This window comes from Hirundo rustica, chromosome 4 (assembly GCF_015227805.2).
Source record: "Hirundo rustica isolate bHirRus1 chromosome 4, bHirRus1.pri.v3, whole genome shotgun sequence".
NCBI classification, from domain to species: domain Eukaryota; kingdom Metazoa; phylum Chordata; class Aves; order Passeriformes; family Hirundinidae; genus Hirundo; species Hirundo rustica.
Window position 1 is genome coordinate 5,725,212 of NC_053453.1, and position 25,649 is coordinate 5,750,860.

Consider the following 25,649-nt stretch of genomic DNA (forward strand, 5'->3'; position numbering starts at 1 on the left):
CAACTGTTTCTGATTCTATTGATACTAATTTATGGGTGGAGGCACAAACCCAGCCAAACTTTAGAACCTTCAATGCTGAGAGACATCAATTGAAAGAAAGCTTATTAGAAAATCAAGCAGCCCAAGCATGTGGAAAAAACCTGTTCTCCATTTCCTTGATGAACTCATTTTCTTGTAACAATACCATTATCACGTCAACTTTGCTGTGTCATAGTGACAAGTCAGAATTTCTACGTACTTGTGGGTTTTTTTATTGGCTCCACCATTTTTGATTGAAAATATTATTAGCACAGTAAACAAGGAAGGTTTTTATGCTCCATAAATCTTTTATTTATTCATATTGCATAGGCATACCCTGAACACCTGTTTTTTTTTCCTAATGGCTGCTTTGACGTTCAGTCAATACATTTGCTTCTGCAACAGATAAAGAAAGTCATCTGAAAGTGAGTTTTTTTCATGCCAAAAGCTGAAGGCATCTTCTTGTTGAGAAGCAGCACATACCCAGAGCAAAGCTGTCAGGTTCAAGTTTGTGCCAAAATAAGGAATAAGCCTCAGACACTCAATTTTCCACATACATGGAACTGGGATGGGAATATTCTCACAGCACTGACTGGGCTGTGCACACCCAGATTTCATCTGCTAACTCTGACTTAGAAGGGCTTCAGAAAGTAACAACCAATCAAAATCACTTCTTTTACATGAGGCAAGATAAGGGATTAAGTTCACCTCTTCTTCTGGCTCATTTACTTCACTTTCATTTCCAGATTGTTCCTCTGTCTCTGCTCCACCTTCTTCCTCTTCTTCATCCTCTTCCAGATTCTCTCCTTCCGCAATGGAATCCTTGGAGTCTTTGTCATTCACAATTCCTGAAATATGGAAAAAGAGAAAGATTTAGAACATCAGAACACATATAACCACTCAGTGTGGAAGGTCACTTCAAAAGTCCATTGTTATTGAGCACTAAAATTTCCCACTGGTCATAATAATTGACTTCTGAATGAAAACATTTTCTATATAGTTAACTTAGACATAAAGGGTAAAAATGTCCTGTCAGAAACGGAGGAAAACATTAGAGGAAATGTTTAAAACTTCCCAGAGAACAGAAGAAGCTGTGCAAACTGCCTCAAAACATCCTCAAACTAAATGTAGACCCTACTGAAACACACAACAAAATCTGAGTACCAAACTACAGAGACTGCACAAAACCAGACACGAAGCCCCTGCAGTCTTTGCTGCAGCACTTCCCTCTCCTATCAAATTACAGTTTTGAAACAACAATTTTCTCAGGCTGTAATAAACCTTTATGACTCTCCTAATGCTCTGAGGGTGTACTTGAACCTATGAGGATGTAGGTGCCTAGATGAAATCCCTGGGAAAGCCAAGTCTCTTCCAGAAGTACTATCTGGTGTGCTCATCCTCCCTGCAGACAGGTCTGACAATTCTGGGTTTAGTTCATCCTGCAGTTTCTCTTGCTGACCTGCTTGCCTTCTGTCCTTCAAGATGTTTTAGTTTACTCTGTGTGTAAAATATCAAACATAAATATCTCCTTTCTTTCAGTAAGGCATCCTTCAATCTAATACCATTATCTGTACCATTTCCACAGAAGTGAAAAATTAGTTTTAGCTTTTTCCAGTGTTTCAGCATCCAGTTCAACCCTAGATATGGATTTCAATCAGAATGTTTTTAAGAACTGAGCATGGTTCTGATTCAGGAAAAAACATTAGGATCTGTTTTTAGAGAATGACTATTGCAATATTTAAGGCAACCAATCCACATGAACTTCCAGCATACACTATTGTTCTCATACAGTCTGGTTTTTATTCTTTTCCTAATTTACAAAGCCACTTCATCCTTCAGCAGACTGCTGATGTCAGACTTGTAGGACACTGATTTTTCTAGGAATTGACTGAGGAGTCAACAGAGTCACTATTCAGGTTGTCATTCCTTTTTTGGCAATACACCAACTGCACTTAGGATCAGACATCAGTGCAAAGTTTTGTGAAGCTCCTGTTATTTGCAGGAAGGAAGTGCTGAGTACCCTTCCAAAGAATATTCCAGTTTATATAACTCGTTGTATATTTCTTCTTAGTTATCATTTTGAGAGCATGAAAACCATGAGTGTAGATCACACCATAGGGGAATTCTAATCTTCTTTTCAGTTACTATGTAGGAAATCTCAAGGCATGTCAATTAAATAAACAGCATATTAAAAAAAAAGTTCCTTCTAAAACATAAGCTGCAACCTTTTATGTGGCTATTAGACATATTCATCCCCCAGAATTCAAGGATTATTCTTAAAAATTGAACGTGTCCAAGTAGGTGACGTGCTCTAATTAACACTTGAAAAGTGTAAAATTTGCATATAAAACCTTTTAATGAACAAGCTTGTTTTCAAATAAAGATGAAAGATTAGAAAACAACTTCATTTAACAAGTAATGAGCACAGTAGTATCCAACATCTTCTAAGAACGGATATGTACAAGAGATTTAAAGGTTAATATGATGATAACAGTTTTAGATACTCACTAATCAGTGTATTTTCAACTGAGCTGTGCTGCCGGCCCAACTGTTTTCTCCTGATTTTAGTATGATTCCTACATTTTTCTGATTAAATTAATGACTTTCTTCCTCATCACTTGCACCATGGGACTCCATAAATTAATACACACACACACTGCTTCCTTCTAAATACTATTATATAAAAGTATTCATACTGACTATTTTTTACAACATTTATGATTTTGGAGTTATGGAGATTTTGTATGGTATCTATGATGATTAGAAAGAAACATGCAAAAAGGTTACAAAAATATCTCTATCACGAGAATAATGATCACAACAATAACAACAGCCACCTATTACCATCAGAAAGAGACAATTTTAAGAACTACAGGAATACCTAACTTTCCTTGCACATTTTCTTACCCAATTTTATTAAGAATTCTCGTTCCAAGTCTTGCACCTGTCTGACAGCTTCTTCCAGAGAATTGCAGAGCTTTATCTTTGGTCTCAGCAGTTCCAGTGTATCACTGATCATGTAGTCTATGTCTATAGGAAAAGGGTGGTCTTTTGTCCAAACATCCAGACTTTTCTTCCACCACACATAGCGCTAGAATATCAATATTGAAATCAATTATATGCACATTGATCTTTATAAACCATTTAAGTCATGAAGTTTAAAATGCTATCTTTGTACAGTAAAAAATGCAAAAGCTTTCATGTTGCTGCTCTCCTATTTTATACAATTATCAGACAGTTTGATATCACTAAAACTTGTTTGATAACACTAGATATCACAAATATTAAGAATTACAACTAATTATAACTTTTAACTTATAACTGTTGTAAGTATGAAGGCTGAACCAAAGAGCCATGACAAGAAAGTGCTTTCTCAGGGTAAACTCCTTCTACAAGAGATGACCATATAACAACCAGCCAGTTTTTGATTCCTTCTCCCAGATATTTTCAACAAAATGAATTTCCATATAATGGGGAAAGGGAGGAAACATCATTTAAAAAAAAATCTTTGGACTGCAGCCAGCTTCAAGTGCCTTATCCAGTTTGCTTTACAACAAATTCACATACACCTCTTACAGTGACATTGTAAAAAATAAATGCTGATTTTAAGTAAACCCAACAGTAGAACCTGAGAACTAAAGTGCTACAAAAACTGCATCTGAAAATGAAGTATGAGTAACAGAATCTTACTTAAAAGATAACATGCTCAAGAGGAAGGCTTGCTGAAATTATTAGGTGTAACAGAAATAGGATGACTGATTTTTGCATTTGAAAATCAGACCATATCATACTGTGAGCAGTCTGGTCCAGTGGGAGGTGTCCCTGCCCATGGCAGGGGGTTTGAAAAAGGTGATCCTTGAGGTCCCTTTCAACCCAAACCATTCTGAGGTTCTATACTTCAAAACATCATTTTACATCTTGCATGCAGATGAGTGATTTTTATCCTTAACATTTGAAATAAGTTATCACCTTAATTTTAATTTTTAATACCCTTGTTTTAGTATAAATTATAGAGAAAAGCAGAAAGAAAAGGAAATTAAATCTAGCAAGCTTTAGCATGAATTCCACAATGTGTAATTCCTCATTTCAGTGTTTAAACACTTTTTATGAAATCTTTTCTCCACTTCATTACATTAATTGTGTCAGAACTTTATTTGCTGCAATTTGTGCCCATTACCTCTCATCCTTTCACTGTGCATGCCTGAGAAGTACCTGACTCCTCTTTCTCTACAAAAACCATTAGCTGAGGACAGCAGCCTAAATAATCTCTTCTTCAAGTTCAGCAAACTCCAGTGTGAGCAATGAGCACACTCCTGATCATTTTAGCATAACTCAACGTATCACTTGAAACTAAAACTGCTACCAGACAGACAAGATTCTACAAAGCACAGTGCTAAAGAACAATGAGAGAAATATGTACCAGACTGACTTATATTAGTTTGTTAAAGAACTTCAGAGTTCTGCATAAAATTTAGAATACCTGAAAATATACAAGGAAGCAATCAAGTTTTCGCTTGCTGGATCCTCTGTCAAAATACTGCCCACAGGTATCAAGGATAGTACAGACAAGTCTGATCCTGAAAAGATGTTCTGGAGGGTCCAGTGGACTAGGACTGCCATCAGAGTTCACACCAAAGGAGATGAAGGAATACAGAGTTCTAAATATTACAGCTGACTCCACCATTCGATAATTGTAAAGCTCCCCCAAAAACTTGGCACTGCTGATCCGCCGTTGGTTGAACTTTGGTTGATTAACCTTTATCAAAAATGAACAAGAAATTTCACTCTATCGCGTAGGCACAACAGAACATTTAAAAACCCAAGCCCGACTTTTTTCCTTCAACAAAGGAAAAAAGTGTATCAAAAAGTTGACAGAATTTATTATAATAAGAGATGGTTATTTATGACTACATACATTACACAAAAGTAAACATTAAAAAGTAGTTATGAAAGGTGGTCAGCAAGTATTTTAGTTCCAATAGATTTAGCATACACTCCATCTTAAATCTAGGATGCCTTTTCATCACCCAGAGAGTCCTTGTAATTACAACAGCTTTTAAAATATGGACTGGTCTCCAAAGTTACTTGAAGTTGTGTAAATCTGTCTACACTGTCAAAAGAATAAATTCTATGGCCTCGCTATGATAAGAAAGGCAAAACAACTTTCTTATGTAATGTTGTTAGTTTGGTTTTCTTGTGTTTCTTTTTTGGCGCAGTTATTCTATTAATTTAAATAAACCTATACAAAGCAAATAACTGAGGTAGAGAAGCCATTAGACAAAAAAAAAAATTAAAAAAACCCCCAGAATCCAGGGATTCCTTTCTTTGAGCACAATTATTTTAGTTTTCCTTTCAACATAAGCTTAGCAAGAATACTGATTGTTTACCTCCATTCCTAGTCGAATATCCTCTAGCACTCCATCCACAACATGAATTCCAACGTCTTCCTGGTAAAGGACCAACCCTGCTAAGAGGTTGGCTACACAGTGAATACTATTATATTTCACATTCCAGATGTTGATCATACAGCATATAACATAGTCCTTAACTTCTGCATCCTGCCAAGGCAGCTTGCGCATCTGTCTCAGCACCTAAACCAAATTTTAAGACAAGCTTCACATTTTAGCAGGTAAAATATCAAGATGCTCCCTGTCATCCCCCCTCTCTCCTGGTTGGGATGAAATCCCTGTAAGCACCTGCAAACAACCTCGTTCTCCCTTCCAGGCATCCACCAGACCCGCAGGGGCTATGGGAGACTTTATGTACATAACCCAACTGCTGTCCTTGAGCTACTGATCAAGCTGTCCAAAGCTGTTCCACAATTTCCTTGCTCTTAACAGTCTGTATTTAACTGAAGCCTTTTTGTCCCTTACTCTCCCAACACAATGTACAGAACACAATGATTCTCATCTCACTCTCCCTTTGTTCAGCATTTGATGCTGTTGAGAACACAGGTCCACAACAACTGGAGCTTCTACATGTTCCAACGAAAGAAATTAAAGCAATTAATTAATTAATTAAAGCAATGAAATTAAATTCATGGATACAAAAATGATCCCTCTTCCTTGCAACTGAAAAAACCACAGCTCCCCCCAAACCTTTTCCAAAGTTACTACTACGCTACTTTCAGTAAAAACTGGATTAAAGATTTTGAAAGGATTTACCTTCTCTGTGGTGACCTTGGAGAGATCCTTGTAAAGAAGCTTACGGATATATTCTTGCAAAGGAGGACGTTTTTTCTTCACAGTTTTTTCAGCTGGAGGGGGATTACAGTAGTAATAGGCATTTTCTACCATTGTAACATAGCGTGCATCAAGATGCATTGCTTGTTTTTTCCTCATCATTTGTTCCTGGAAACAAATGCAAATGACCAGTTAGAGATGCTGACATACCACATTTTCAAGCCAAAGGCTTTTAGAGTTACATTTGGGATACAGTAAATATGAAAGGATGCAGAAAAGTAAGTTAAAAGCTTGGGTAGAGAGAAAAAAAGACAATGTACATATATACTGTTCTGTGTTGCGCTTCCCATGGTCTTTTTTCTTTATGATCCCTATTTTTAAAATGGTTCATCCGTGGGGAAAAAAGGTTTCAGAAAAGTATTTAAGATTTAACTCAAAATCTGAATGCTACTGTTCAGATAATGGTTCATAATGCTACCAGGAACTCTGTTTAAAACATTATTTAACTAGATCTTATTTAACTAAAGTAGCTGAAATACTGATGTCTTGGCACAAACACAGTGAACCATCGTAAGGCTGGAAATCTACTTTTTACATCATCATGTGACTCCAGAGAGTTTTTGACGGTTTCATATAAATTTCCAAAGATTTAGACAACAGAATTTTCCTTATTCCATGCTCCATTGCTGCTGTTTATTCAAGCAGATTTGACTGTAAGGAAAACAGTACCTACCATAAAATAATGTTTTGGGCAAAATCAGACATGTAAGAGTCAACACTAATTACTGTGCTTATTTGTCAAGACTGTCGTGATTTTCCTCACTTAATACAATCTTTTCTCCATACTTCATTTTCGATATGTAAATTAAAGTTTATTTTGTGGGGCTTAAACATTTCTTTTATCTAAGAATTCTGTAAAAGAACTAAAATAGCAGATCTAATTTGCAGATTTTTACAGTTGAGGATGAGCTTAATTCCATTATTAAATACTTTTTAATATGTATCTCTGTATTTATAAGTATATAGGTTTAATTTTGCAAGTTGCATGAATTTTTGATGTACATCATAGGATCCTATATATTCTAAATCACTCCATGGTGCACTTGTTTAAATTTCATTATTTACTAGAGGCTGGCTACACCGTAATTTAAAACTTCAAACAGATAAACAAAATAATATGCAAGTTTTGTTTTAGTCCCCTCACAAACGTTAGTATATCCATTCAGGCAGTCCAGTAAATCAGCCAAGAGTTTAAACCTCCTCTGATTACTGGTGAGAAAGCACTATTTTTCATGCTGGTGGCCTTTCCACTAAACCTGAATAATTTAAAATTTCTTTTACAAGGCAGTGATTCAGTTCAACTGAAATGTCAATGTACTCAAACAGCTCCTTAACCCCGAGCTTCAGCGGCTTATTCAATGAGGAAGAGTAGCTAGCTCTGTGTAACATAGTAACTCAACAAATAATGTCATTTTCTTCCTGGATTTTAGTCATCTATCACCAGGAAGGTCTCTATTTTACACCAACCCTGAGGCACTTCATTCTTAACCTTTTCCACGACACGAATGGTCTGTCCTTTGATTCCCTGTGAGACTGTTCCTTCCCAAATGGGAAATTTCTGTCAGCAGCAGCACATTTTCCTACCGGCACCTCACAGATGCACAGCACTTAACAACCGATGAGTACATCAATTGTTTTATGTGGGGGGAAAAACACTCAGGAGTAGAAAATTCCCAAACTTTACCATGTCATATATGTTAATGCTAGCTCGGTAGATTTTTCATTTTCTAGCTAGATCAAGAGAAAACACACCTTTGCTGCCTTAAAGACATTGATCGTTTCTTTAAGTAGCTGTATTATAAACTGAAAAATGCAGTGGGTCAAAGTGAAGCAGAACAGAGAAAATGGCAGAAGGGCTTGCAAATAACATTGAAACCCCCTAAATCGACATAATTTGTGTATTTTCCTGTTATAAAAAGTTGTACATTATACTGTAAATTATAGTTTATAATTAAAATGTTTCTTCCCAGAAGAGACAATATGCACTACCTGGAGTCTCAACATCACGGTAATTTACTGGGTTTTGAGTAGTCCTGAATGTGTGTTCTAACTGTAAGTGGACTGTATTAGTCAATCTCTACTTACTAAAAATCTTCAGCATTTCAAGAAGCTGTTTCAGTCCTTTTTCAGTTAAGACATCAGACAGACATGCAGGGAAGAGAAATCTTAATACTACACTGCCTGTAGTAACAAAAACCTTGATGCAATTCCAAAGAAAAAAGCAAGACCAGCCATCCAAAGCGCTTTAAGCTCATCAGCTACTTTGGGTCCTGGTTTTACTAAGCTAAAATGAAGAACTACACAGGTAAAGCATTACATTTGAAGATTAGGTTTCTGTCTTTCCTTTGATAAAAACAGACCACAAACAACACTGAGGTATCCATGTTAAAATATTAAAACTGTTTGGGTTTTTCTTCTTGGTGAGTAGCAAAATCTCTCTGCACGTAGCATATATTGCACAAGCATTTCAAAAGAAAATCTGGTGACCATTAGGGAATAAAGAAAGAGAAAGAAGTAACTAATCAAAACCTAAGCATCATGAGAATTCCAATTTCAGAAAGTATTTCAGCATGGCTGACATTTAAACACCAAATTATAGCAAGATACTGAAACTGTTCAGCTCTTCCTTCCCTTGAGTATCTGCTCTGCCCTACTACTTGTTCTGAGAGTTCAAAATGGAAAATTTTCATTTCCTGGAAGCACATTATTGTAATAGTGAATTAACACAGTTCTATATAAACTGCATTTATTTTGCCACAGCCTCTGCCTGTAGAAATAACAACTCCCACAGTTTCAACACCACCAGTAAAAGTCACACAAAGGAGGAAGTCACTGTGTAGCTTAAGTTCTGGATATTTATCAACACAAGTGATAAATATACTGGCCCAAAAGTTTAAGACAACTGTCTAAGTTAAATGATTAAAATCCATCAGGAAGCTTTTAATAGCAGAATTTCTAATATTCTTTCAGCAAGACCACAACAGTGTAATACAAGAATCTGACATTTTAACTTGCTTATGTTACAGAAATATAGATCAAGATGAAGCTGATCTCCCTTTCAAAGCTCCAATTCAAATAATTCATTTATCAACTGATCAAACCTAAAGCCAATCTAGTTTTACATTAGTATTTTAAATTACATACAGGACACTGAATTTGAAAGATTTGCCAAGAAGACCATTACTAGAAGTAAACACTGTCCTAATAAAAGAATCTCTAAATAATTTGCAAAACATGAAGTAGTCCCACAAAACCAGGATATGATCACTAAACGTTTCTCTAGAAAAAGTTACTCTGTGCCACTAAATTTGTGATGCCCTTAATAGAACACTTTACTTCTCAATAAGTAATTTCTCCTTAATTACTTTTAAAATCCATTCTTAACTATGACTTTCTTCCACACCAGGACAAAGCACCATTGTCCTTAATAGGAGACACGCAGCCTGTCTGGAATCTTATTACAAAATACATCGTCAGCAGTAAAGATTAGGACCAATAATTATTTAGAGGATCAACAGGCCTTAATTAATTCCTTAGATTTTTACCAGAAGATTATCATCAGCTTACTTTGGGAGAAATCTTTTCCACAGCTCACGCTAACTTGTACCATAAGACTATGATCCAATTTGTATAAGAGTATTTCTGTCAAAATTAATCTCTGTAGTTTTTTTAGGGGAATGTTAGAAGATACAGCTATTAAGATGGATACAAGATACAAATCTATTTCACCTATTTTACATGTTAATAAATAGATATTCCAAATTTATTTGCCATCTTCCACCTTCCGGTTCCTAAATGCGTAAGGAAAGATTACTTATCCAAAACCTTGTGAGGTTTTAAGCCTCAATAATTCAAACAGGGTTTGTGGTTTGTCTTGCACTTCACAGTTAAGCCATGTTTAGCATTCATCCAGCAGATTCCAGCAATCCAGCTAACAGTCAGCATTTTTATAGTGCATAACACAAGAAGCAGTCAGTTACAAAAACCAGCTCTGGTATAAGTATTTAATTTTTCCTTACTTCTAAAATTTTTATTAACTACCCAAAAATGATAGCAATGGGTGAAATGTCTTTTAAAGATAATGGAACAGGGTTTTCAAGGGAAAAATATTTGATTATGGAAAGGAACATATTTCACAATACAACACATCGGCTGGCAAACCTTTAGAAAATTGAGATTCAAACCTTTCAAGATACAAAGTACACTGCGGCAAAAAGCCTGAGCCAAGAACTGGAAGTTAATTTGTCCATCTCTTTCCTCTCATGACTCTACCACCTCAACAGATGTTCTGACATTCAGAGGTTCAGGAAAAACCAGTATTTTGTGGACAGAAATTGTACAACAATATACCCAAGGATGCAAGTGCTTCTCCATTAACTAGAGCACGAGAAGAGAGACTACTGGTTTAAGAGAAAGTGAATCTATCTTTGAAGGTCTTCTTCAACCATGTCTGACTTATTTTCTTGCCCTGGCCACAGGGTTTTAGTATTGTCTCCCAAGTCAGTAAATGTATTATTCAGTTGTTGTTATTTTAAATGCAGTTGTTATTTATAAGTCTTTGCAAGTACTTCTCCAGACTTACAGATCCCAATTCTAATCTTATTTTAATTCCCAATCTCTGTTTCTAAAACTGCTTCTGTTAGTGTCTTCGTAAGCTTTTTTTCACATTTTCACATTTAGAACCCCGGATCATTATAGAGGACATAGAAACCACCTCTTGCACAAATGTCTTCACTTCCAGTTGAAATCATGTCTGGTTCCATTCACCACTATTTTTCCCCTCAAAGACTATTTCAGGCACGTTCAGGTACATCTACAATATTCTTTCAACCTCATCCCCTGGGTTTGCCCTGTCTCTGAATTACTAGTAGTTCAAAAGCAATAGCTTTTTACTTCAGAAATTGAATTTTTTTTTTTTACATTTTCTTTCAAGTAGCGAAGAGGATTTTAGGTCAACTGAAGTTCTCAAGAATAGTTTCAAAAAGAGGTAATTGCTTTAAGCCAGAACATGACACCCTCTCCATAAGACAACAAGTTTTCTCTTACCAAAAGAACGCTGGTTCTTAAGTGAGATTCTGGCGATCTGAAGAGGAATCTGCCACAGGTTTCCAGCAAGGTACACGCCATTTCAATATGGTGATGAGAGAAGTCTGACAGAAGCATCTGGTATGTATTTACAGAAAAGCAAAGCTTTGTTAAACATCTTTTTCAGCTGCAGAAAACATTAAGTTATATCTACCAGACTGGACACTATGCCGGTGTTCTAAATTCTTTATGGAATAAATGCAAATGGATTTCACTGATCAGATGTCAGGATTGGCAAGGCCCTGGCACAGCCTGCCCAAAGAAGTTGTGGATGCCCCATCCCTGGAAGAGCTCAAGGCCAGGCTGGATGGAGCTCTGAGCAATCAGGTCTAGGAGGAAAGGTGTCCCTGTCCAAGACAGGGACTGGAACCAGATGATCTTTTAGGTCCCATCCAACCCAAACCATTCTAATATTCAAAACATTAATATTAATCTCATTTTAAAATTCTTATAACAACAGCCTACAGATCCTAAATTTAGGCTTCAGAAGAACAGGATGTTATGAAAGACTGGCAGAAAAACCCCACCCAAACTACTCAATAATACTGCACAAGGGCACAGTAACCTCAGAGCACACTTCACTGTTTTAAGTTAAGGAATAACTACAATTAATACAGCTTTGCATTTTACAGCATTTTACAAACAAGAGAAGTGAAACCATGAGAGATTATGATTTTTTTTAGGAATTCAGCTTTGATATCTCACGAGTCAATGAATAGAAACTAGTCACATAGAAAGTGATGTTAAGCTGTGAGACTCAAGCATTTTTTATTAAAGGCACTTTTATTTTTTAAAACCTATTTTTAATTTGGGACTTGACAAGGTTTGAATGTTTACCAGCATGCAAAGTGAGATGATATGCCTAGAGATTAATGCTTTCCAGAAATGTTTTGTTCCTCAACAAACAAAAGCACCTGCTAAAATGGCAAAAAAGCCTCTCCTTGCATCACTGAAATGTTTTTTGCGTCCAGCCCCTCTCCTTTAATATTATTTTCTCCTCCACAAAAACATTCATTGAATTCAACATTATCGAAGTTTTGCAATGTACAGCAGATTAATAAGTAGCAATGTCTGCCATACCTACAAAGAAAATGATGAGCAGTTTGGTTATGTCCAAATGTAGAAGTTTGTTTTAATATATTCCTCCCATCAGAAGAGGTAAAACATTCTAACTTCTACAGCAGCTTTAAAAGTCTCCTCATACACAGCAGCCACAGACACCAGGGTTTAAAACATCCCATGTAATGAATTCAGGTAACATCACTAGCAGGTAAAGTGAAGAGGAATAGGATGGGGATGCATTATCAGCAAACACAGGAGTACAGGCTATCACAACACCAACCTTTAAACAGTGGAGAGTGTCATTTTTGGAGAACATCTTAAACTTGGTAAGCTCACCAATAAATCTCACAGTTTTATTCTTTGTTTCAATGTTGATCTGGTCCTTTTTTCTTACCTAAAAAACAACCAAAAAATTGATTGTAGGCCCTCAAAAATACCCACTTCTTCTAAATTGCTTTCATCTGAACATGTACAAAATACACTTGGGAATTCAGCAGTGTTTGGTATTGGTTTGGTTCCTCAAGCTCCACCTTTACTTCTCACTGGGTTTCCTAAAACTCTCCCTATGACCTTGTTTCTTTAGAAGATTTTCAATTCTTTTCCCCATCTCCCCACCCCCAAAAACAATTAATTCCTCTAACACACCCACAGCCATAGATCCTCCTCCTCTACCACAGTAAAGCAGTGATAAAGTATTTTAAACTGTATATTTTCAGAATGAGTATGAAGTCTCTATGTGAATAGGGCCACTTGTCCTATCCTCAAGGAAATATTAAACATTGATGGCTCTTTCAAGTCAGATTTAGTACTGTGCAGACTTTTAAAATTACTGATATTCAGCATAAATGTAGGGATAAAGCACTAATATATATCTATGTCTAAACATAATCCACAAAATAGAAAATTGTATTTCCCCAACAGAAAGAGGTTTTTCTAAGAAAGTTAACATAGTTAAGATTCAAGTAAGTCTGAGCAATTTATACACATTTTTAATGTCAATATTAGGAAAAAAAAATTAAATCTTTGCCACAAAACTCAGAAAATGGAGACACAATCATCGCTGTGCACCGTAACAAGTTTGATTACAACACTTAAAAGAAAGTGAAGGAAACAACACTGAAAAATACATTTCTGTGGAAAATTCTGATAGATGAAAATTATAACATCTAATATGAATTACTCTATGATAATAGTGATTACTACAATAATAACCTTGTAGTGGGAAATGTTAGAATAGGTCAGGTCTCATTTTAAAAGCTAGTTATTAATTTACAGAAAACTCTTAACATAGATGGAGCAGAGCTTCGAATTTTTGTGTCTTCTGTTGTAAGCTGCTGTACAGTTCATTTATACAAATACGTAAGCATATATGGAACTTTGCAAAAACTTCTCTTTTACAAGGACTTACAAAGTTAAAAAATTTCTCTTCTTTTTTCTAGGATTGCTGAGTTGACATAAAAATATTAACTGAATTTTAGAAGTAGTATCTACACAACACAAAATGGTTTTTTTTCCTCGAAGCAAAACTTATGAGATTGGTTAATCTGGTTTTAGTAAACACTAAATCACCAAAACATACATGGAACCTGAAATCCCCTTTCAGCATGGAACAGAGATCCTCTGCTACATCAGACATACAGGGATGCAATGTGGCAACCAGTCTTGCATAAAATGGTAGCAAATCCAATCTGCAAACAAAGGAGAGGATAAAACAGACAATTTATAGACAAAAATGTATTTATGTGTACACATGTGGGTACCACTTTACTTGTGAAAAGAATCAATGCACTGACAGAATTACAGACATGCAATTTTTTTGACCCACTTCAGAATGCAGTATCATTTAAAAACAAATACAAGAAAGCAAACCACCATATCCTGTTGGAATACTTCATAGTTAATTTCATTTCTAACTCCTGCCAAAGGTAAAATGCTGAATACCATCAACTACAGAATTTACCAAACAGAAAGAAAATTCAGATCCATCTCAGCATGCAAAAACCAGCTTCTTACAGACAAGACCATGGCTTATGGCAAAGTATTCATATTTTTTCTGAAAAGCAGTAGACATAACCAGGAAGGTAGAGACTATCTGTACTTTTAAGGTGGGAAACTTCTAAAAGAATGTAGCAGTTATTACATAAAACAAAGCTAAGCAGCAGTGATGTGGCCACCCTTTTTCCAAAAACTGCTATTCCTCCCACAAATGGTAATATTTCCAAGTTTTCTATCGAATTTCCTTATTTCCTTCTCTCTTGCCTTAATTACATGCCTTCACACCCATTTCCTTTGCATATTTATGCAAACCAGCTGTGTATATATGTTTTAAATGCAGAGAATCCAACTGCTCTCTGAGGCCTCATAATATCATTTAACAAGCTGAAGGAAGTACTTTCAGTTTATTTTCAGAATGTTAAGTTAATGCAGTAAACAGATGAGCTCTAGAACAAGCCAAAGTAAGTGGAAAGGAATATCCTAAATTTGCATGCTTCTACTGAGAAATTGCCTGTAAGGAAAAAATGCATCTTGAGTTTACACTTTACGAAGGATTAAGGTTTTCCCTACTGCTCAGGAAAGGAAAAGAAAAAATATGCTGACAAAAAAGTTCCAAAAGCACAGCTGATACACAGAGCTTGTCCTGGTGCAAAGCATCAAGACAAAAATCCCAAAACAAGCCATCACAACTGCCTCCTTTCTCCTTTCTGATTCTATGTCACTGGAGCCCAATTCCAAGACATTTAATACCCACCTACAGAAAAAGAGACAATTATGTATTTCTTTAAACTGTGGGTTAGAAGCATCAGAGTACACTTCCCCCAAAAAGCACAACCAGGCAGCCTCCTGATAACACACAAGACTCCTGGTGAAACATTGTGGGTATCTCAGTTACCTATTTAACATTTTTCATCTCTTTCGTTAATCAATAACTGAAGCAGTATTTACATTTTTCAAGCTGGTTGGAACACATAGCCACGGCTGACTACACACAGCAAATTACTACCATGCTATTAAGCATTTAGCCATTAACTTTGAGAGAAGTGAAATTCTCTCTCACTACTTCACACACAGCCACAAAAGCTAAACTACGAGAGGACTGTGGCTGAACTAAGAGGGTGTCTTTTAACTGAGGGGATTTCTGGATGGCAACTCTTTTAAGACAAATATCAGAAAGTTTTATTCTGGTCTCAAAAAGTACCTGCCTGCTGAGAGCCAATAATTTCATCTCTGTAAACTGAGTATACCTGGGGGAAAATTAGTCTTAGAGCACATTGTTGTTATTCCCTTGCAGGACACAAAAGGTTTCTTCATGGGGAAGCATAGTAAGACTGGGTATTTCTAAATAGGTGAAATATAATAAGGCAAAGCCTTGGGTTAATTATGCTGAAATTGGCAATTCAGAGATTGAGTTAGTTCCCTCTCAGGGGAGACAAAAATTTATGCTCAGCAGCAGAAACATTCCAGTATCAGTGGCACCATCTACTGGTACATGCAGTGCTTTGTCCCCTCCAAAAGCATTTCTTTCTCATGAGAAAGGGGGAAGAACTTAACTAAACCCCACAAACTCCACAGTATTGCTTTCTCTTCCTGCTCTTCTGATCATGAAGCAAGATCTGGCATCAGGGATGAGCCAGTCATTCTCTGAAGTCCACGTCAAGCACCCTGAATATTCACCACCACAGTAAAAAGCACCACTTCTGACCACTGTCCTTTAGACCACAGGCCATGAACTGAAATCTAGCCAGCTCTGGATCTCAGGCTCACATGAGCTATGTGCTAGTAAAATATCTAAGAGCATATTTTTCTTCTACCATTTAAAATGGCAGTTTATAAAAAAAAGCCCAAACAAACAAAACCAATCATAAACCAACTTACAGAAATACTTTTCTCAAGTCCTAATTGCAATCTCTCTAAAATGGGTATATCCAAAATTTTATGCCCAGGAAGAGTGAAGGGGCCATTTCCTAATTTCTGTAATTCTACAAGACAGCTTAAAGAATGAAGCAACGGAGCCAGAACTCCTGCCTCACAAGCATAATCCTAATGGATAAAAGCAGGGCATTCACAGAGCCTGAACAGGTACTAAGTGCCAGCCACACTGCTCAGTGGAAGAGAAGGGTGATGTGGAATTGGAATGTTACCAGGGAAGCACTTTTGGCTTTTATTTCTTTGCGAGGATATAAAATCCTTGATCTCAAGCACATCCCTCAATTTTAGCCTCAACTGAAACAAGCCACTGAAACACCGCTAAGTTGAACTGAACAGAAAGGACCCTGGTACAGAGAGGTCCCAGGATGAAAAGCTGAAGGTAAATACATTGGAGGCATGAGGCATGCAGCTTTTGAGTTAAAATGCACACAGCTATTTAGCACATAAGAAGCAGCTAATTTCTGACTTAAGAACAACCAATAATAACACTAAAAACCTCCACCTGAACAATCTCTTACTGCCGGTCAACTTGCAAATTCACAGATCACCATAGATGGGAACGCCAAAAAATATCATAAGCCACAACAGCTCCGACATACTGCTTAACATTTATCCAGAATTGCTTGGAATTTAAAGCCAAAGAAAATATTTCAGACTTCTCATATTGAAGTAAAAGAAAATCATCTACAGAATTGCAATATTCTGGTAAATCTAAATAATTCTGTGTGGAGGAAGATAATTCAGTTAGACAGCAAAGAACCACACAAAAGTCCTAAAGCAGTATGTGTTAAAGTGAGCAGCATGGGTTAAATCACTGTCTGCAGTGCTGGGTGAAAAGGCTAATATTTAGTTTTAAATCAATCCTCCAATGCAAATGTGAAAGTCACTCGCACACTGGCATTGAAAAATCTTTTTAAAAGGCCTTCTGTTCTGTTGGGTTGGAGGTTCAAATCACAGCTGAAAATGTAAATGTGATCCATTCATCAGTGTTCAACAGAGCAGGGCAAAGATGTATTCTAACACTGATTTACAGTGAGTTGAGGAAGAAACGGCCCTTTTTGTCAAATTAAGTTTTATGTCCTAAAGAATCCTAATTTGTCCCAATCTATCCAACCCTAGTGGTAGCAAGAAAGCTCCCTGGCAACACTACATAATGACTTTGATTTCAAAGTGTCTGTTTTACACCTCAAAAAAAAAAAAAGAAACAAAAACAACAGTTCTACACTTTCTTGATGAAACTGTTGTGCCTGTACATTTCCCAAAAGTGATCTCAGGAGAAGAAAGAGAACTTATTCTGTCACTGAAATACCTCATTATGGCTGCAAATAAAGCAGCTAAACGTAAACAGCATTAACTGATACGCTTGGAAATGAAATGCTTTTGGAAAACGTACTGCTTTATCTGCATCCTCAAGGACATTGCTCTGCTGAAGCTTTCACAAAAAACCCTCCTAAAAACATCAGCATAACAAGCACTCTTCTCCCACAGTATCCCAGAGAGATATTGCAAAAAAAATCCTGGATTAGTAAAAACAAGTATGGAACAACAATAACGGAAGGTAAAACCGTATCATCGTGGCTCAGTGAAGTGATCCACAGAGCAAAATCGCTGTTAATGCACAGTACACAAAGCCTCAAAGCAGCGTGTTACAGAATGTATAAAATTTTCTACATCAGAAAGGATTACGAATGTTGATTTGAAGACACACAGCAGAACTGCTCTTTTACCAACTGCAGCAATAGTTTACTTCAATATTGGGATAGGTTGCCCTTTCAAATTGGGCAGTTCAGCTGGTATTTACATTCCAACTGCTTGTGCTCAGAACAAGCAGCTCAGGCAATATCCTGTTCCTCCAGCTGAGTAGCCCAGAGATGGGGTTACCAATGCAGGCACATAAACACAACTGAAGACCTTAAAAGAATGAAGGTAGCTTGAGTATTTATTACTCAAATAGGTCCCAGAGCAGACAGCAGGAAAAGGAGCTAAAAAAAAATTGTACATCAAATGTTAATGTTTCTTAATATTAGGAAAAAATCATAGTTATAATTAAAGACCAGCAGTGAGAAGATCAGCTGAGGCATTAATTTCAAAGTCAGTTCCAACTACTGGAGACCAGAACCATCACAAAAGTAACAGCTCCTCAAGGCAACCCCACCATCTATCCTCCTCTGCTGAGTTCTATCAGAAAAGTTATTATTTTTAAAATTATTATTACTTTTAATACAAAGCTGTAGGGCAATAGAATTACCACTGGGAAGATGACAAATCAATGGCAATGAGGAAACTATGTATGCTTCTAGGAGTTTCTTAACTCTGTTGATAGTACAGCCTGATCACAGACACCTTTTTTAACAGTGCAATATATCAGGAGTTTTAACTTTTGCTTTCATGCCATCTGTGAATTCACACTGCTCAATTTACAAGCCTTATCATGCTATTCTTGTTTGAAAGTACCTCCTTTTGCTGCGCACATCTACAAGTTCCTGTAGATCACTGTCACCTAGCACAATTTAGCAGATTATGCAACGAGAATAAAGGATTTTCAAAGAGGTTCCAAGAGTTAATAATCAATTCCAGCAACCTGGAACCTACAGCACCAGGAAACAATACAGGGCAGTGGTACAAACATTACCGTATGCTCTCAAACCAGCCAAAAAGTCACTTCCATTTTACAAGTATGGAAAGTTCTCTATTATGGCAGAGCTGAAGACAAAAGTCTAAGTGCTCCTGCTGATTGACATTGCTGCAGATGTTCTAAGCTGTGAAAAAGAAATTCTTCTCACATTGTGTTTGGATGCAGTTCATGACTAACAGCAGGCTGATAAACAGAAATGTTACTTCCTCTGAAATCTACAACTGGGCTGGAGAGCACTTACATCTAACACAGAAGATCATCAGTCTCCAAACACTGAGGTCAAACTTTTTTAAGTTTTAAAGGCAAGAATAACCAAGAGAATGAAAGATTATTTCACTGTGGAGTCAGGTTAATGCCTCAGTCAGCAAACAAACCATTGCTGCACACAGCAAGAGAACAGGGTTATTATCACAGCAGACCACTATTACAGATGGGATGTAGAAGTTGGCTGAATTAAGGCTGAAAACACAGCACAGGCAGTGATTAAACTTAAGGAAAACAAAGCACCAACAAAGTCTGTTTATTTGAAGCCTGTCTACACATGTGTTGAGACAAAACAGATACTCAAGCTACATTTCCCCTCCAGTGTTAAAAGGTAATGGAATCAAAGCAGTGTAAACTCTTAACAAGGATTCCAAGATGATCATGTTCACTTTAAATTAAATTCAGCATCAAAACACCTTATCGTGAGAAACAGGGCAAGGTGAAGCAAGAAAAGCAACTTCTCTGTAATTTCACTTATTTAAGGTCACGTTTACCAGAGAATAGAGAAATATATTACTCCTCCAATGAATTAAATGTTTTTATTTGAGTATTTGCAACCGTTTTTGGAAGCAGGGCTATTCCTGCAAGTGCAGTAAATCTGCTTACACAGAGACCAAGAGAAACAGCAAGAGCTTTACACAGGCAGGTGTACACAGACAAAAGAGAACAGGCTTTAAGTGGCCTAGAATGGCCTAGAACTGGCTGTTGCAGAAGGCACAAGGCTGTTATAATGACCACGTACTGCATCAGAATTAACATATCACAAGAAATCCTCCTTCCAAACTATACTGTGCTCTAACACAAAAAAGTGCAAGCTGTCCTGAAATAAATCCTCCCTTTTTGGTATCATTTCGTAGGTTTTGCTGTTATTTTCAGAGTTAAAAACAAAAAGGAATGAGAAGAGATCTGCTGTAAACACCAAGTACGAGGAAAAAAAAAAATCATTAAAACCCTTAATTTTTGACAAAATATCATGGTGTGATCATTGATTCTAGATATTTTTTTGGTGCTTCAGCATAAGCCACTCCAAAAGTGCACATCAGGAATAAAAAAAGAGAATATACACCAGTTTTAAAAGATACAAGCACATGCTAAATTAAATAATAAATAGGTGGATCCAGCTTGGTCCCCTTCCATTCTTACCTTTGTCTAGGAACTATGAAAAGTGCTCGTACCAGTTTTCTCCTGTTAGCTTTTGTATTCATATTCATGCAGAAATCCATTGCTGCCTATAAAGAGGAAAGTTAATGCAACACTTCACTTTAATGCAGTGGGTTTTCAAGAAAGCAACAGAAAATGGTGTTTAAACACAGCTTTTGCAGAGCTATTCCTACTACATGCAACTGCTCTAAAAATAACCATAAAGAAAAATCTTCAGTTTTGGCTAGAACAGGCAGAGTTAGAAAACATGTCCACTGAGAGGAATACAGATTGATTAAAATTAATTCAGCTACTGTTAGACTCCAAAGTTTGAAATTTTTATTTGCTATCTAAGAGTGCAAAAACCTGAAATTATGATCATACCTTGTCTATGAGGTCTCTGTTGACACAATTTGGAAGCTGCTGAAGAAAAGCATCTACTATGAGTTTTAAATGAGATCCAGTACTGGCTTCTTCATCTTCTTGTTCTAAAAGAGGGAAATAAACAAGCAGCAGACATCTTTAAGCTATGAAATATAATCATTTACGAACACATTCCCCAAACAGTGCATTTGTAATGTTTAGTTATTAAGCATTCATTCCTCTTTGTAGTCAATTTTCAGGCAACTGCCTTTATATTTGCTAGCTTTTAAAAGCTGTGAAGGAGCTGATAACTTTCACTACATAAACATCTTTAAAATAATTTTCACTTGTATCTGAATGACTTGCTAAAAAACCATTTATCACAATCCTAGTAGTTCCTAGCTATTTGTTTCATAAATAAATAAACAAAGAAATAAATTGCCCTGAATGCACTCTACAAATCGACAAACTAAAACAATCAAGTTCAAAAAGAACCAATCAGTAAGAAAAAGAATTCTTAAAACCAATTCTTCTTACCTTGCTCATCAAGAAGCTTCTTTGTAAGATCTTCTGCCTCATCTCCACAGTCCAACTCCAGTGCATCATCATTAATATCCAGGTTCTCCAGCTCCAATTCCAGATCCTCATTCCCAGCTGCTTCCTTATTATCTTTGGCATCTTTTGAATCTATTTAAAAGTTAAGTAGAAATACAAAGTAAATACTAACAATCTGCTCAATATACACAGTCATTATTAGAATACAGGAAGATTAATGCTGCTAAACCTACATTTCTTTAGTGCCTTAATGGAAAATCTTTTACACAGATGAAGGAAAAAAAAAAAGGAAAAAGCAGAACAGGAGAAAGGTGTTGATGAAATACATGCTACATAAAAGATCAAATAAAGATTATTAGTTTCCTTGAACACGATACCTGAATCTAATAAAGATTCAGAAAAGAACAGTTAATATTTTTCTAGGTCCACAACACTGGTCCAACACTGAACATTTTTCCAAGAGATTACTACCTACAGAATTTTACTTTTTTTTTTTCAGGCCTCCTTCCAATGGCATTTGCAGACCATGCCTCATTTAAAAAAAATAAATTCAAGGCAGATAACGTTATTAAAATTCTAAAATTTTTCAAAGCCGAGTGTGACAGCTTCTAAACAGTGCACACATCATACGGAAATATAGACTCACAAACAACATGTTTAGAATCACAGACAAAATTAGTCTGGAATGGGCTTTGGTGATATCTCCAGTTCCACATTTTGGTCAAAGTGGATGAACACTACTCACACCAGATTTCTCAGCTATTTTTCCAGTTATTTTAAAATAGTAAGACAGAGATTCCAGTCTCCCTGGGCAAGCTGCCCCAATATCTAAAGATCCTTACAGCGAAATGTCAGAATTCTCCAAACATGCATCTTCTGTTACTCTTTGAGCCAGGGATGGTGACTTTTTATCCCATTGCACCTGAAGTCTGCACATGCCTGGTTGTGAACTGAGAGCTGTGTCAGAAGTGAGGAACCACCAAGGCCTTCTAATCTAGTGAAATTTTATGCTGACAAAGTCACCTACTGTTAATAATTCATTAAGAAAACAACAGTGAACAAAACCCCAAACACTTACCTGCAAAAAAGGGAAAACTCTTCCCATTTCTCACAGAAAAGTTAGTATTTACTCCCACTGGTTAACCTCCAATTACTTGAAATTTACAATTCTAACAATATTAAAATGTATTTATTTTTTTTTCTTCCTTAATAACGAGATATATTCCCTACACCACCTAGTTTATTCTCTAAAAATTCATCCAAACTGGGGTACTGTCCTGATTACCACAAACTATTTCCTTAGAGACTCATTACCTCCATCAAGTTTGTTTATCTGTTGGACATGATATGTTGAAGAAAAGAGTCATCTAAGCATCCTACCTCTTGATTCATCTTTGCTGGAATCCTTGCTCTGGGAATATTTTTCATTATCTTTAAACAAAATTGCTGGCACAAAAGCCTTCAAGTCAATGAGATTCTCATAGAAGTTTCTGGCATCTTCATCTTCCCAGATACCCCCCTCCAGGTCATATTCTCCAGGCTTTCCTGGTGTGAAAATATCAATACCAGGTCCATGTTCTGCAAAAAAAGTGAAATAGTAAGAAAGTTATTTACACAAATTCACAATCTTCTATGGGAAGGCACCTTAGAGATTAAGAGTCCTTTTAGGAAAGTGTTAAACTAATTATTTTACTACCTCTATTTTCACCTAAATATTTCAACACATATTTGAAAGTGTTTTTAACAATCCAATCTTAGTATTAGACATATCAAGAAATTATCTTTAAATCCTAAATTTCATTTTGACTGAAAAAACAGAATCAGAGGAAGTCATATCAAGAAAAATTAAGCAGCATATTACGTGGTATTAGAAAGTTGTAACAGACTTTAATAACATTAGCATTAAAAGTAATCACTGTATGATGAACTGCACCCCACTGAATTTTAAGAATGACGTTTAAAAATAACAATTTAATATTTAGAGGCTTTCAAGAAATACAGCTTTTGAAAGTTCAAGATATTTAAGGCAAAAGATACTCATGATTTCAACATCTCAACCAACCTCAAAGTTTAGATTTAAAGGCATTGAAAGCTGCATTTCTGCTCAGGAGGCCAGGCAGCCACACCTAGTGACTTATCTGGCTTAACAATATGTTCCCACCCATAACATCATCACCCAAAATAGACTTCAAACATATTTTTAAATGGTATCAGCTTTTAAAACTCCAACAAAACTGCACATTAAAGGAAGGGATCAGGGTAAAAACATTTTTAATTTTCCATTTATTACTTTATCCCCAGAAACAAACCTAAAGAGATATTACTTACATTTCCATAACTACACGGAATATACAATAGTTATGGTCACATATTAGGCATAATTACTTTAATTAAAAAAAAATAAATGTATTATTCATTAACTGATACCCTTCAGGGGGAAAGGCTGAATGAAATGAAACCAGCAGAAAGAACACATTGCTAATAGGGTTTGGTTACGTTTTCCACCACATCCAAGCCAAGTCCAGGGCTCTGCTGACCTGCTTTAGAATGGAGCTTACCCTCGGGAGTAGGTTTCTCTTGGGGGAGATCAGGCATGTTCTCATCCAAAAGATCAGCCAGAGACTGGGAATTTGCCAACAGCTTCTGATACGACATTGCAAATTCCTCATATTGCTTGTGTCGATCTTCACTCAACTCCCCTTTGGAGTGGAGAATGCGTCTACAAAAACCAAACTCACAGTAAGACCACTTTTTTCCTTAAAATGTATTTGAGCTATGCTGAACCATTACGAATTTTACAGCTAACCTGTAACAATTTTAGACCACTATAGCAAACATTTAAGTGACACTATTATTTTTCCAAACCACACTGAATTTTCCAACTTCGATCCCACTGAGGACAGTACAGACACAGAAGCTCCAGCCTTCATGTCCAAAGAGAAAGCCACACTTCCCCTTTGCCATGATTAGGCTGTGACAGTCCTAAAAAGACTTACATAGTAAAATAAAATATTCAGCTTTATAAACAAACTAGATAAAAGTTGCTTTGCACCTGTAACAATCCATTTCTGTACTGTTTAAATGATTACATGAGCTATTATCACCAGGAAGGTCAAAAAATTTACAAGCAGCCCAGCAACTTTCCAACAAACCACGTTATTTCAAGGCTGTCAGTCCAAATTATGAGCAGTTATATTTGTTTCTTCAGCTGCTCTTTATTTTCTTTTATAAAACTATTCATACTTGTTTCAAATAACAATTTTTAAAATTGAGACCTGTTGTCAAAAATAACTTGCATTTGAAGGAACCTAACCACTGCTTACAAGTGCTGGAACCACTGACCAGGCACCCTGCACTGAGATGGAAGCATCAGAAGTCTGAAAAAAGGTGTAAATGCCTCAATTCCCAAAGCAGGTTATATCATCACATTATCATCTCTAGGATTCCATTACCATTAGGCTTTTACTGTGCAACAGGCAGACAGTCACAGTCTTGCCAAAAGACACAAGCGTTTTGTGGCATAAGAATTCTGAAATAGTTAAAGCAATATAAGCTAAGGGATATCAGTCTTCTTGTTCCAGGTTAATTGTAATACAGAAGTCTTCTTTGTACACATCCACAAGCAAGCAAAATCCCTTATCCCTGCTCAGAACCAGAAGTGGACACAGGTGTCTGGCTAGAGAGCAAGAAGCATTAATGCTGGGAAAGTTCTATTTCTCTGACAAAACACACTTATTTAAGATGTATTGGCTGCTCCTGCAAAGTGCAGCAAAGAAAAATTCACAAATTAAATAACCACTGACTATTTGGGAAGAGCAGTAATTCAGTTTGGATTCAGAAAACACATTAAGTGTCAATTCATGGCTTTTCAATTGAAACCACTGTCCATTGCATACATATTTTAAACCAGCAGCTCTATAAACATGAGCATTGAAGCTCTGTACTGTTATTAAAAACCAAGAAAAGCAAAGTGCTGTAACAATAGTACAAGACTTTCAGTTCTCAATTTCAGTTCCAAGACGACAAGTGTTAACAAATTCAAAGAAGTTAAATCAAATTAAGCAAACTTTAAAAAGCACATTTCACCTCTGAATACAATTACAAGTACAGCACACAGTACTTGTCTTACTTTACATCTCTTCAAAGCACCAAGGCAAGTTCAGCACATCATAAAAACATCCTTAATTTAGACAAAATTTCTTCCATAGCTAACACTTATTTTTGAAAACTCTCTCCAGAATTTGGGAATCAAGGTGTTTCCTTCCAATGACACAGCCTGACACGTTTAGTTGTGCCCTCAGCCATGTAACCAAGTGACCACCAGGTTCTATGTTATGTCTATATTAAAGTCAAAGTGT

General features: G+C 36.3%; 1 protein-coding gene across 3 annotated transcripts in view; it reads right to left on the minus strand.

The window, feature by feature from the left end:
* Positions 1 to 25,649, minus strand: part of UPF2 (UPF2 regulator of nonsense mediated mRNA decay) — a 53,189-nt gene that overhangs the window by 17,775 nt on the left and 9,765 nt on the right. For all 3 annotated transcript variants that reach the window (XM_040062204.1, XM_040062205.2, XM_058420276.1), the window contains exons 4-16: positions 23,850 to 24,010; positions 22,672 to 22,869; positions 21,274 to 21,423; positions 20,758 to 20,861; positions 20,377 to 20,462; positions 13,987 to 14,095; positions 12,688 to 12,801; positions 11,307 to 11,423; positions 6,183 to 6,368; positions 5,406 to 5,609; positions 4,499 to 4,774; positions 2,926 to 3,109; positions 727 to 866 (exon numbers count right to left, since the gene is read on the minus strand). In XM_040062204.1, the coding sequence (XP_039918138.1) occupies positions 727 to 866; positions 2,926 to 3,109; positions 4,499 to 4,774; positions 5,406 to 5,609; positions 6,183 to 6,368; positions 11,307 to 11,423; positions 12,688 to 12,801; positions 13,987 to 14,095; positions 20,377 to 20,462; positions 20,758 to 20,861; positions 21,274 to 21,423; positions 22,672 to 22,869; positions 23,850 to 24,010 (2,029 nt within the window). The remainder of the gene's footprint in view (positions 1 to 726; positions 867 to 2,925; positions 3,110 to 4,498; positions 4,775 to 5,405; positions 5,610 to 6,182; positions 6,369 to 11,306; positions 11,424 to 12,687; positions 12,802 to 13,986; positions 14,096 to 20,376; positions 20,463 to 20,757; positions 20,862 to 21,273; positions 21,424 to 22,671; positions 22,870 to 23,849; positions 24,011 to 25,649) is intronic.